Source organism: Chiloscyllium punctatum, chromosome 17 (genome assembly GCF_047496795.1).
Source record: "Chiloscyllium punctatum isolate Juve2018m chromosome 17, sChiPun1.3, whole genome shotgun sequence".
NCBI lineage: Eukaryota > Metazoa > Chordata > Chondrichthyes > Orectolobiformes > Hemiscylliidae > Chiloscyllium > Chiloscyllium punctatum.
In genome coordinates this window covers 47,306,563-47,319,867 of record NC_092755.1, presented here as the reverse complement: position 1 = coordinate 47,319,867, position 13,305 = coordinate 47,306,563, and the positions used below count along the sequence as shown (strand labels likewise).

The 13,305-nt window shown below is 48.8% G+C and overlaps 1 protein-coding gene across 1 annotated transcript; it reads left to right on the top strand.

The window, feature by feature from the left end:
- Nucleotides 1–4,682: 4,682 nt before the first annotated feature.
- Nucleotides 4,683–10,094, top strand: mif (macrophage migration inhibitory factor). The gene is given in 4 exon segments (XM_072587069.1): nt 4,683–4,834; nt 4,836–4,862; nt 8,713–8,885; nt 9,882–10,094. Coding segments are annotated over 4 exon segments (375 nt in total). The 5' UTR covers nt 4,683–4,753; the 3' UTR covers nt 9,976–10,094.
- The last annotated feature ends 3,211 nt before the right edge of the window (nt 10,095–13,305 follow it).

The window sequence follows — 13,305 nt, the reverse complement described above, 5'->3', positions numbered from 1 at the left end:
ATACCAGACTGATACAGATGCCTGTTGGGAGACAGAGACCTCAGCTCAGACCCTGTCTTCAAAAACACCCAATCATAATGTCCCAGAATTCCCAGCACATGACACTAAATCCGAACATATCCACTCAGCTCTCAATAGGCTCTAAATCATGGTCTGTGTTTCACCGTTTACTGTTTGTTACTTGGAATTTTACATTAGTGCTGAATAGAACAATAATTTTTATCTATTGTGAAGATGTATCTGAAAATAAAGTCTTTTTCAGCAATAAGGAAGGCATGTCATTTTTTAAATTATGTATTAGGATTTAAAGATGGCACTAGCTGTTTGTTACTCAGTACTCAGGTTCTGGCTGTGAATTTTTGCAATTTTTATTTTGCATGATCAGTTTACTCCAGTTGACCCCAGGTTGACCGGGAGAAGCTTGATCCTTTCAAAACCTGGGATATCCCCAAAATGTGCCTGACTACAAAATGCAGTCACTGCTACAATGTAGGTAAATGTGGCAGTGACTTAGTGCACCTGATAAGAAAGGATATGTCTATTCTATTCTATGAAGAATCCACAAAAAAAAAGCAAATGACTGGTCATGAGGCAGGATTTTGAGGAGTTCTTGCCCTTTGCTGACAGCTGGCCTCAGAATCTTCACGGGCTGTTAATCATAGATTCACTGTCACCAAGAGACTGACCGAAGGTGGTCCCTGCTCCAAAGGAATATAGTATTTGTAAGTAATAAAGGAGCTCATCTAACATGCAGTCTGAAGAATCCAGTACTGAGACACTGAGAGTCTAAACCATTTAACATGATAGATAACTGCCTCACAGTGCTAGGGACCTGGGTTTGATTCAACATTTTGGCGACTATCTGTGTTGAGTTTGCACATTCGCCCACATCTGAATGGGTTCCCTCTGGGTGCTCCAGTTTCCTCCAACAGTCCAAAGATGTGCAGTTTAGGGGGAATGGTCATGCTAAATGCAGGATTATGGGGATAGAGGTGTGAGTGGCATGCTCTTCAAAGGGTTGGTGCAGACTTGATGGGCTGAATGGCCTGCTTCCACACTTTAGAGATTCCATGATGCTATATACAGATGACAGAATACAAGAGGTACAGAATGATGGGATTACTGAAAGACATTAAAGGTAAAATTTAAAAGATAATTTCTGATTGTTAATAATCTCTGACTATATTTAAATTCTGCAGGAATGACATTCCAAACTTACAAAGGAAAATTTTCAGGGTGAGAGATATAGCTGGAATTATGGCTTAGAATAAAATCTTAGAATCAGGAATGTGGTAGAATAGTTGTAAAACACTGGAATAGTAATCGAGAACCCCAGGCTAATGTCCGGGGACATGGGTTTAAAACTCACATGGCAGATGGTGAAATTGGAATCCGATAAAATTGAAAGCTAGCCTAATGGTGGTCATGAAACTACTGCTGACTGTCCTAAGGATCCACATAATTTGATAATACCACTTAGGAAGTCAATCTACCATTTGTTACTAGTCTGGTATAACTACGAGTCTGGACAAACTGTGATGTGGTTCAGTGTCCTCAGAAACAGACTAGGAAACCCCTTGGTTGTTTCAAACCACAACCAACCTATATTTTCTGTTGATAAGAAAGCACTCAGGCATTGACTGAGGCACTGGGGGAATGACAAGTAACACAATCTGCAAAGTCCTCTTCACTAACATCAGGAGGATGGAGCCAAAATTGGGAGAGGTGTCTGGTCAAGCAGCAGTCTAACATAGTCATACTCATGGGATCATACCTCATAGATGCTGTCCTAGACACCATCACGACCCCTGAGTATGCCTTATTCCACCAGTAGGACAGCACCAGAAATGGCAGCCTCCATATTGAAAGCCACCTGGAGGAAGCACCGAGAAGTGTGAGTAAATACTCTAGGTGGTGTCTTCAATGTCCAACACCAACTCTGGGTTAGTAGCACCACTTACTGATTGATTTCTAAAGGATCTAACTGTTAGGCTGCGCCTGTGTTAGGTGCTGAGGGAGCCAAGAAGAGGGCAACCTACTTGACCTGTCTCTGTCCCAGATGCAACAGTCCATGACAGTATCGGTATGTGGAACCAACAGGACTCGAGAAAAACTATGGTATTTGGAGTCATACATGGCTGTAGAAAGTGGTTGCAGTTTTTGGAAATCTGTCAGCTCCAGGAAATCTCTGTATGGGTTCCTCAGGGTAGTGCCCTCGACCTAACCATCTTCAGCTGCTTCATCAATGACCTTCGTTCAAGTATAACGTTAGAAATAGGGATGTTCGCCAATAATTGTATCATGTGCGACACTTTTCACAATTCCTCAAATAATGAAACAGTCCATGTCCATAGCAGCATGATTTGGATAATATTCAGGTTTGGGTTAATAAATATCAAGTAGCATACATGCCATACAAGTGCCAGGGAATGAGCACAATCTTCAAGAAGAGAGCATTTAATCATGGAACAACTGCTCCAATGTTCTATGCGTGATGATCACCGTATTGACTTCTGGCTATGGAAATTGCTGCCGTGCACCTCAGAGGTAACATGGCCATCAAGAAAATTAGAGGGAATGATGCCCCGATCACTGTGCAGGTCCAAAGTGTGATCGACGCACTGAATCAGTATAGATCAATTAGGCCCTTACAGTATGGAAACAGGTCCACACCAATCCTCCGAAGAGTAACCCACCCAGACCCATTCCCCTATCCTAAACTTACCCCTGACTAATGCACCAAACACTATGGGACAATTCACCTGACCTGCACATCTCTGGACTGGGGGAGGAAACCTACACAGACACAGGGAGAATGTGCAAACTCCACACAGTCACTCGAGGCAGGAATCAAACCTGGTCCCTGGCGCTGTGAGGCAGCAGTGCTAACCACTGAGCCACCATGCCACCTTAATTTGTAATATATGAAATTAAAATGCACCTGCAAGCAAGCTTCCTTTTCAATCAAGTTAAAGGTGAATTTATTGCAACCTAACACTGGAGCTTCCTTGAAAATAAACACATAAAGTTAATCAACTTAGATACCAAGGTTAGGGCAGATACAGGTAAAACATAAGAATACTTATAAGTAGTAAGCCGCAGTGAGACTCTGTGGTATACCTGGCATCCATTGATGGAATTCTTTGTCTTAAAGTCAAATGCAGCAGCTGCTATCAGTCTTGTAGTTAAATAGTTGACATACTCTTGCGAAGGTTGGCTCAGCAAGACAGACAGTTTTGGAAAGAGGTAAAATTCCTGGCTTCTAGTTCTGCTGGCACATTTAGCTATCCAGTTACTCTCTACAGCAGACCGTTAGATGTTTTGACATGTCTCTCTTGGGATACGGTTTCTTTAAGATGGAAGCTCTTTTTGCCTGGGCAACGTGGCTTTGGAATTGTTCTCAGCTGGCAAAGCATTACCAGCTGATCCATACAAAGAGCTGAATCATCTTTCATAAAAGGCACAGGCATTCTGGAAAGAGATCTTCTCCCAGATGTGACTCTCTGCTTTTAGTCAATGACAACTTTACATTCTTACATCATTGACCTTTCATGATCTGCTGAGGTTCACCTCTTTGTAATCCATTCAAAATTTGCAGCCGTATGTAGAGGTGACTTTTTAAAAATCTTTTGTCCAGTTACAGCCTGACTAGCTTTTGGTTTAAAAAGTGAAACCGTTACAAGTTACTAGATTTACACGGCTGTGGCACTCTACCAGATCACCCCTCAACATCTTTTCTCCAAGGAGAACAGACTCAGTCCCTCAACCCTAGAACCATTCCCAATCTTCTGCACTCTCTTCAGATTCTTCTCATTTTCCATCAAGATCCGTGCTGAGAATATTATATCCAACATTCCAGTTGAGAGTGAACCAGTGTTGGAGATGAGTTTTCCTTGTTCAGGACTGCCTTGTGGCACAGTAATCATGTCCCTACTCCTGGTCTGGGAGGTCTGGGTTCAAGTCCCACTTGCTCCAAAGCTCCTGTTTGTGATCTTGTACTGTTTCCTCAACTCACCCTGACACCTTCAATGATTTCTGCGCATAACCCCCCAGGACCCTCTACAGCCTGCACACTTCTGAGAATTGTACTCTTCAGTTTAGAATAAAGAACAACACAGCACAGGAATTGGCTTTTCGGTCCTCCAAACCTGCGCGAACACATTTTATATTTTAGAGATGCCAGTTTTGGACTGGGGTGTACAAAGTTAAAAATCACCCAACACCAGGTTACAGTCCAACAGGATTATTTGGAAGCACTAGCTTTTGGAGCGCTGCTTCTGGAGCCACCTGATGAAGGAGCAGCGCTCTGAAAGCTAGTGTTTCCAATTAAACCTGTTGGACTATAACCTGGTGTTGTGTGATTTTTCACTTTGTACATTTTATATTCCCCTTTCTGTTTTTCTTAGTACCCACTGGCAGGAGTTAAGGGACAGTTACAAAACAGCGACCGCTAGTGGCCGGAGGAGTGAGCAGCAGGGAGGAGGTAGCGGCCGCTAGTGGCCGGAGGAGTGAGCGGCAGGGAGGAGGTAGCGGCCGCTAGTGGCCGGAGGAGAGTCGAGCGGCAGGGCGGAGGTAGCGGCCGCTAGTGGCCGGAGGAGTGAGCGGCAGGGAGGAGGTAGCGGCCGCTAGTGGCCGGAGGAGGTGAGCGGCAGGGAGGAGGTAGCGGCCGCTAGTGGCCGGAGGAGTGAGCGGCAGGGAGCGGACGGTGAGTGCGGAGCGGAGCGGAGCGGAGCGGACATTGATCGCTGGGGAGATGCCGACCTTTGTGCTCAACACCAACCTGAGCCGCTCGACCATCCCGGAGGTGTTGGCGGAGGAGCTGACCGTCACATTGGGGCACCTTACTGAATAAACCCCAGCAGGTAGGGAGCGGGAGAGGGAGCCGGCTCTCAGCCGCACCCCGGGCCCCAGGGGAGTGGTTGGGCGTCACGAGCCCGAGGGGGAGAGAGCGGGAGAATAGAGAGAGAGAGAGAGAGAGAGAGTCCTCCCCCTCCCCCCTCCCCCCCCTCCCCTCCCCCCTCCCCCCCCTCCCCCCTCCCCCCTCCCCCCCTCCCCCTCCCCCCTCCCCCCCCCCCCTCCCCCCCTCCCCCCTCCCCCCCCCCCCCCTCCCCCCCCCCTCCCCCCCCCCTCCCCCCTCCCCCCCTCCCCCCTCCCCCCCCCCCCTCCCCCCCCCTCCCCCCCCCTCCCCCCCCCCCCCTCTCCCCCCTCCCCCTCCCCCCCCTCCCCCCCCCCCCCCTCCCCCCCCCTCCCCCTCTCCCCCCCCCCCTCCCCCCTCCCCCCCCCTCTCCCCCCCTCCCCCCTCTCCCCCCCCCCTCCCCCTCTCCCTCCCCCCCTCCCCCTCTCCCCCCTCCCCTCCCCCCCCCCCCCCCTCTCCCTCCCCCCCCCCCCTCTCCTCCCCCCCCCCCCCTCTCCCCTCCCCCCCCCCCCCTCTCCCTCCCCCCCCCCCCCTCTCCCTCCCCCCCCCCTCTCCTCCCCCCCCTCCTCCCCCCCCCCCTCTCCTCCCCCCCCCCCCTCCCCCCCCCCCCCCCCCTCTCTCCCCCCCCCTCCTCCCCCCTCCCCCCCTCTCCCCCCCCCCTCTCTCCCTCCCCCCCTCTCTCCCTCCCCCCCTCTCTCCCTCCCCTCTCCCCCCCCCCCTCTCTCCCCCCCCCCCTCTCTCCCCCCCCCTCTCTCCCCCCCCCTCTCTCTCCCCCCCCCCTCTCTCTCCCCCCCCCCTCTCTCTCCCCCCCCCTCTCTCCCCCCCCCTCTCTCTCCCCCCCCTCTCTCTCCCCCCCCCCTCTCTCTCCCCCCCCCTCTCTCTCCCCCCCCCTCTCTCTCCCCCCCCCCTCTCTCTCCCCCCCCCTCTCTCTCCCCCCCCCTCTCTCTCCCCCCCCCTCTCTCTCTCCCCCCCCCCTCTCTCTCCCCCCCCCTCTCTCCCCCCCCCCCTCTCTCCCCCCCCCTCTCTCCCCCCCCCTCTCTCCCCCCCCCCTCTCTCCCCCCCCCCCCCTCTCTCCCCCCCCCCCTCTCTCCCTCCCTCTCTCTCCCCCCCCCCCTCTCTCCCCTTCCCTCTCTCCCCCCCCCTCTCTCCCCCCCCTCTCTCCCTTCCCTTCTCCCCCCCCCCCCCCTCTCTCCCCTTCCTCTCCCCCCCCCCCTCTCTCCCTTCCCTCCCTCTCCCCCCCCCCTTCTCCCTTCCCTCTCCCCCCCCCCTCTCTCCCCTTCCCTCTCCCCCCCACCCCCTCTCCCCCCACCCCCTCTCCCCCCCCACCACAGGTGACTGTCTGTGTGGAGTTTGCACGTTCTCCCTGTTTCCTCCCACAGTCCAAAGATGTGCAGGTTAGGTGAATTGGCCATGTTAAATTGCCTGTAGTGTTAGGTGCATTAGTTACAGGGAAATGGGTCAGAGTGGGTTACTCTTTGGAGGGTCAGTGTGGAAACACTCTAATCTAATTTTAATCAATGTTAGAATATCTGTTGCCCTGTCAGTGCAAGTTGTGAAAATATGAAAAACAATACCATATTGGATCATGGGGCTAGGCAGGTGGGCGTCTGTTCAGTTGTAATGTTTAACCAAAAGATGAAATGTGCCTTGCTACCGCACTCAGTGTGTCAGTGTGAATTTTGTGCTGAGGTTTTGTACTCATGACCTTTTGTTTGAGGCATGAGCTCTGCCCACTGAATTATTCCGACATGAGGCACCAACCTCTTGTGACGTGACCGGAATAGGAATGCTGAGCTGGGGGAATTCTAGATCTCACTCACGTTGCAGGAAGGCAAAAAGCACTATTGATGAGCTGGCTGTGTGAGAGAGAAACTGGCAATGATTGACTCACACTGTCAACTGCAGAAAGAGCAGAGATGGGGATTTTACAGAACAATGAGGCTAGCGTTAATCTTCTTGAAGGTTATTGGTATGGGGCAGTGAGACAATGCAGTCATTGAATGAGTCACATTGTCTGCCTGGTCCTTGGGAGATTAGAATTAGGCTTTATTGTCACAGGGACTCAAGTACAGGGATACGGCTGCACAGTGAAAAGTGTATGAAGTCTGGTGCCATCTTAGGTACCTAGATACAAAAACTTAGGTAGAAAGGAGAAAAATAAAGAAATAAAGTTTAAGAAGTTCAAAATTATTGTCCTTCTAAACCATGGACCTAGATTGAGTCCAACACTATAAGGAATCAGTCTCGTGAGGGCCTGCTCTATGCTGGGCTTCTACCTTCCTCTGTCCCCAGAATCACCCCCCACCCCGCCGTGGGCTCGATCTCCTCTGCACTGTGCTCAAGGATGTAGAGTTAGCAGGGGTGATGGGGGCTGTTTCCCTGCATTGTTGTGACCTTTAAGGCTGTGGTGGACACATTTCTGATCTCTCGGGGAAATTAAAGACATGATTAGATTACTTTACAGTGTGGAAACAGGCCCTTCAGCCCAACAAGTCCACACCGACCCGCCGAAGCGCAACCCGCCCATACCCCTACATTTACCCCTTACCTAATACTACAGACGATTTAGCATGGCCAATTCACCTAACTTGCACATCTTTGGACTGTGGGAGGAAACCGGAGCACCCGGAGGAAACCGATGCAGACACGGGGAGAACGTGAAACTCCACACAGTCAGTCGCCTGAGGTGGGAATTGAACCGGGTCTCTGGCGCTGTGAGGCAGCAGTGCTAACCACTGTGCTACCGTGGCGCCCACATGGGGAGCGGGTGGGAAGGTGAAGCCCAAGGTCATATTAAACTAGAGTAAAAAAAAATCTGCAGATGCTGGAATCCGAGGTAGACGAGCAGGAGGCTGGAAGAGCACAGTAAACCAGGCAGTATCAGGAGGTGGAGAAGTCGATGCTTTGAGTGTAACCCTTCTTCAGTCCACCTTACACCCACCCCCAGTCCTGAAGAAGGCTCACACCTGAAACGCTGACTTCTCCACCTCCTGATGCTGCATGATCATATTAAATGCAGAACGGATCCAAAGGTCCAGGTGGTCCATTTCTGCTCCTATTTCTCATGTTCTAATCATATGAAAGAAAGCCTTGATCTCAGTTCTTGTCTTCCCCCTAGTATTGTCAGCAAAGTGACCAACCTTTCAATGACATGTTGACTAGGGAAAACAGATGAGGCTTCCCTGGCTGTAGAAGATTCGGGGCAAATCGAGGCAAAGGAACTATTTCCTCTGGTGTGGGAACTCCCAGGAAAGGGGATGTAAATTTAAAATTTGAAGAATTTTTGAAAATATAGGCTGTTGTGAATCTTTCTCCTGCAAGGCTGCTGGGGTTGAAGTGCACATTTCAGAGCTGAGATTAATGGGTATTATTAAGTCGGGGTATTTTGAGAAGTTGCCTGTGGTTTTCCTTTGTCATGGCTCATCCCACTCCTTTTCCCCAGTATCTCCTCGATCCAGTGGTTGGACATGCAGTAAATGGACACCTCTGTCAAACATACGCGGTCACAACCAGGAGTCTGGCTTCAACTCAGCTAATGGGAGCTGTGGGCTGAGGCAATGTGGGGAGGGAGGGAGGGAGGGAGGTCATTGCAAGATGTTTTGGGGTGGGGGAGGGCAGATGGCCTCTGATTTCTTCAGTTGTTCTCCTCTTGTGCCGCTTTGCAGTTTTGTCACTCTCGCTGTGGTACATGGACTGACATTCCCTGGGCCACCACTACCCTTTCTGCTTGGATTATCTCAGGGAATCGGAGCTTTCTTGCCACTCAGTTCTCTCTGTCTTTCTCTGTGTTTCTTCAGTACATCGCAGTGCACATTGTGCCAGACCAGATCCTTCACTTTGGAGGCTCCTCTGAACCCTGCGCTCTCGGGACTCTCTCCAGCATTGGCAAAATCAGTAAAGAGCAGAACAAAAACTACGCCAAAGTGCTGTTCGACCTGGTGAACAAGCACTTGCACATTTCCCCAGACAGGTGAGGCTGACAGATTGGGTAGTAAGGAGTGAGGTGGGGCATTGGGGAGTGGGCTGTGATTGGAGAGGCTGAGTTCACTCACTTCCTCAGCAGAGAGACTGCTCGGTGACCTTGACCATTGGAGACTCTCCCCAGTTACACCGATCTGTGCTGACTGCCCCCAGTGTTCTAAATATGCTACTTCTGCACTTAATTTGTTTTGAATAGTCACTGAAATTCAAGCCAGTAAAATAACTTTGACTTCATGGATGTTGACGGGTGCAGACCCCCCCACCTCTGAGAGGAGTGAGGATAGAGCCTCCAGTTCATGAAATGATTCTAAATAATCTATAGGACATGTGTAAATTATTTTCTCTGGTGAACAATCCAGAAAAAGGCAAGGTTATGTTGCTTTTGCAGCCAGGCCTGTCATAGGCTGTGTTGGGATTTTAATTCTGGAACTCTTCCTCCACAAAAGCCTTTGGGCATTGGATTCAGGATCAGAGCAGCAGGTATTTGTTTGATAATGATACGGAGGGAAGGAGAGAAAATGGGATTGTGGTACAGATTCTACCTTGATCTAATTGGAACTTGGGACTTCAGGCTTGGCAGGCTGAATGGCCTCCCTAATTCTCTGAATCTGATTCAGTCGGAGTGCAAGAACCGAGTCAGACTTAGTCAGAATGAGTTAGAACCAAATCTGGTTTAATCAGAGGGCATTGAAAAGGCAAATACAGATAAATTACTGCAGGTGCTGAAAATGTGAAAGAAAAACAGTGGAGAAAATCAACAGGTCTGGCAGCGTCTGTGGAGAGAGCCTTTTGAGTCCCATACGACTGTCCTATAATATTGGACCTGAACGATTAATTGTTTCTCTCTCCATTGATGCTGTCAGACCTGCTAATTTTCTCCAGCAATTTCTGTTTTGAACAGGCTATGACTTAATCAAAGAGTGAGCAGTTTCCAGGATCTCTGAAATGGCTATTTGCTAATTGTTTTATCTTGCTTTTCTCACAGGATGTACATCGTCTTCCAAGATCTCGAGGCTGCTAATGTTGGCTATAATAAAAAATACCTTTGCTTAGGTCTGATGCAGAACGTTCTTAAATGATCAGTTTGATATACTGTATGTTGTATCTTCATCTGTATCAATAATCAATGGACCAGAGAGAAGACTCTTAAAATAATGTCTTGTTTCTGACTGAACAATAAAGTAAATGTAACAATGTATGTTTATTGTCAGCTATTGAAGGTGTGTTTCTTACAAATTTCCTAAGAGGTATTTATTACTTACTGGGTATGTCCCATATATTTCCAACATACTCATATGGTATATTTCTCTATATTGCCACTTCCATCAAAAAAGAGAAGGGTAGATATGTGGGAACACCACCACCTAAAAGTTCCCCTCCAAGCCACTCACCATCCTGACTTGGAAATGTATCGCCATTCTTCACTATCACTGGGTCAAAATCCTACATGCTACATGCAGCTACATGCAGCACCTCTCAAGATCAGAAAACGGGACAAAGTGCACATGGCCTTGATAATCTATACCTAGAGATCTCCCAGATGAAGCAATGTCAACAACAGATTATGTTTCACAGCACGGTGCGATGCAGTGTGTTGCATCTGTGCACGAGGTGTTTTTTCCAGTGACTGTAAGCATTAACCACATTATACCTTTACATATCCAATTTGCCCTCAGAAGTGTAAAGCATCTTTAGTTCCTGAGGGCGCTAGGATGTTTTTGGTGGGGAGAGACACCTGAATTCAGTTAGGAATTGGTTTGGTTCTTGGCTATGCCTCCTGAAGATACCCCCGGTGTCCCACGAGTGAGCTTTTTAAAAAAAAAGTAACATCAATTCCTGGTAAAATGCTGGAACTGGTTACTGTGAATACAACATTAACTGGACAGTTATCAACATGGAGATAGATGGGGTTTCACACTGCCTGATCAGCCAATGTGACTTCTTAGAGGAAGTGCCAACCTATGTAAGCTGGAGACCCCAACCATGGCGGCTGCTGCAACATCCTATTGGAGAGTCAGTGGTAACATCACTGGGCTGTTAATCCAGGTTCCTAGATTAATGTTCTGGGTTTAAGTATCATCATGAATAATTCAATAAAATTCCTAGTCTAATGATAACCATGTAGCTACTGTTATTGTCAAAAAAGCCCATCTGTTTCACTGATATCCTTCAGGGACAGAGATCAGCCATTTTTAGCTGGTCTGGCTTACGTCATGGATAATATAGATTAGAATGGTGTTGGAAAAGCACAGCAGTTCAGGCAGCATCCGAGGAGCAGGAAAATCGACAGTTTGGGCAAAAGCCCTTCACCAGGAATACAAGCAGAGAGCCTGAAGGATGGAGAGATAATGAGAGGAGGGTGGGGGTGGGGAGAAAGTAACACTCTCCACCTGTATTCCTGATGAAGGGTTTTTGCTCGAAACGTCGATTTTACTGCTCCTCGGGTGCTGCCTGAACTGCTGTGCTTTTCCAGCACCATTCTAATCAAGACTCTGGTTTCCAGCGTCTGCAGTCATTGTTTTTACCTCCTGGATAATATAAACAGGCTGATCAGTGGCAAATGGAATTCAAACACACACATTGAAAGTTGATGAGAAACACTGAGCAAGGAAGGGCAGGAAGTGATCAAATGGTGCAAAAATCAGGGACCTCGCGGGAATTCAGCTTACACTGATCAGAAAATATAATTCTATGGGAAACAAGATGTTGGAAAGGTGTGGCTATTTAGAATTCGTGGAAGCGGGATATTCAGCCCATCAAGTCTGCACTGACCTTCCAAACAGCATCCCACCTGGACCCACTCTCTTACCCAGTAACCTTGCATGTACCATGGCTAACCCACCGAGACTGCACATCCCCGAACACTGGGCAATTTAGCATAGCCAATCCACCTAACCTGCAGATCTTTGGACTGTTGGAGGAAACCGGAGCACCTAGAGGAAACCTCATGTGGACACAACCACATCCCACACAATTAGGGAGCACACCAAATTCAGCCCTACCTTCACAATCCAATTAGGGGTCACATAGGAGTGTCATTGCATCCCATCTCCCAGTTTCTTAAAAATGACATTAATCAGGTGAGGTTGGATCTAAGGAAGGTTTTGCCTCTTGTCTAACAGAATGTTACCAAGGGGTGATTGTAGAGGGAATGAGGCAGGGGTGAGGAGTGTGGTGCGATGGCAAGGGACTGGGGCTTGTCCTTGTGACCCAGACATGGTAGTATAGCAAGGTACCATCAGGGGAGTGGGTGAAAAGGGAGCATGCACCAGCCTTGAGGGCAAAGTCCATCATAGTAGTTGTCTCACCTTGTGTGTCCAAGGGAGGCAGCTGCCGGCCAACATTCAGGGCAGGGGAGTGGAGTTTGAATCAGGCCGGGTCTAGCTGAGGATCACCAGGTCAGTGTCTCTTGACATGGGAACTGATACCTTGCTGGAGATCAGATGCTGCTGGGAAACCTTTACTCACAGGAGGTCAGACTGTTGTGGGAGGAGGCCATGGGAGGGATTCCAGCTGTGGCCCACAGTGGGTCATGAACTCCCAATCGTCACGTCCTGCTGATCTCGGAATGAAAGCCCTGTCAACAGAGCTGGCAATTTTCTTCAAACTCATTATGATTTGGATCTGAACTAGGTCTCATCCACCCAATCACCATCATTGGAGGAGCACAGCAAAGTGGAGAGATCCTTCAGAAGGGCAAACATGTCAATCTGATTCTCAACAAATGCTGCCAGCTGGGCTGTCAGAACAGATGCTTTGGGTCCATCATGCAATCCAGGTTCAATTGACTGTTTATTGGCCATTCTGGCTTCCCTGGAACAGCCAGCTCATTTGTAAATTGGAAGAAGTTTTCATTTCACAAATGTTCTGGTTATCCATGATTGAAGTGTTGGTGCATGCCCCCTTCTGAGTGGTTCTTGTCATACATACATCCAAAGAAACTCCCAGCTGCCACAGCAACCTGAGGCCTTTGGCCAAACACAGGGTTGGATCCGAGAACAGGCTTTCCACTGACACTGAAGACAATGAAGATACCATGAGACACCTCTTTGGGCCTTGTTCACATTGCCAAAGCCTCAGCATTGCACAACAGGGTCATGTGTACCCATTGTCCTATTTGTTACTGGGTTTGATGTGTGTTTAATGACTCCTACAAACAGCGTACCATAGGCAGAGGAAGAGGTCACATAATTACAGCCAATGTACATTAGGTACCATTGAATTTCTGCAGAGATCCCCCTATGTCTGCAAGGTACCCCTTTGCAATAAAATAAAATACATTTACAGGTTATGCAGGTTACTCAATTATTACACAATTAAAAAACAGTTATAGTTTATTAACAAAACTGTGTTAACTGATAGTCAGTATTTTCACATGCACAATCGTTAAATTATGCAAGACTCACAGT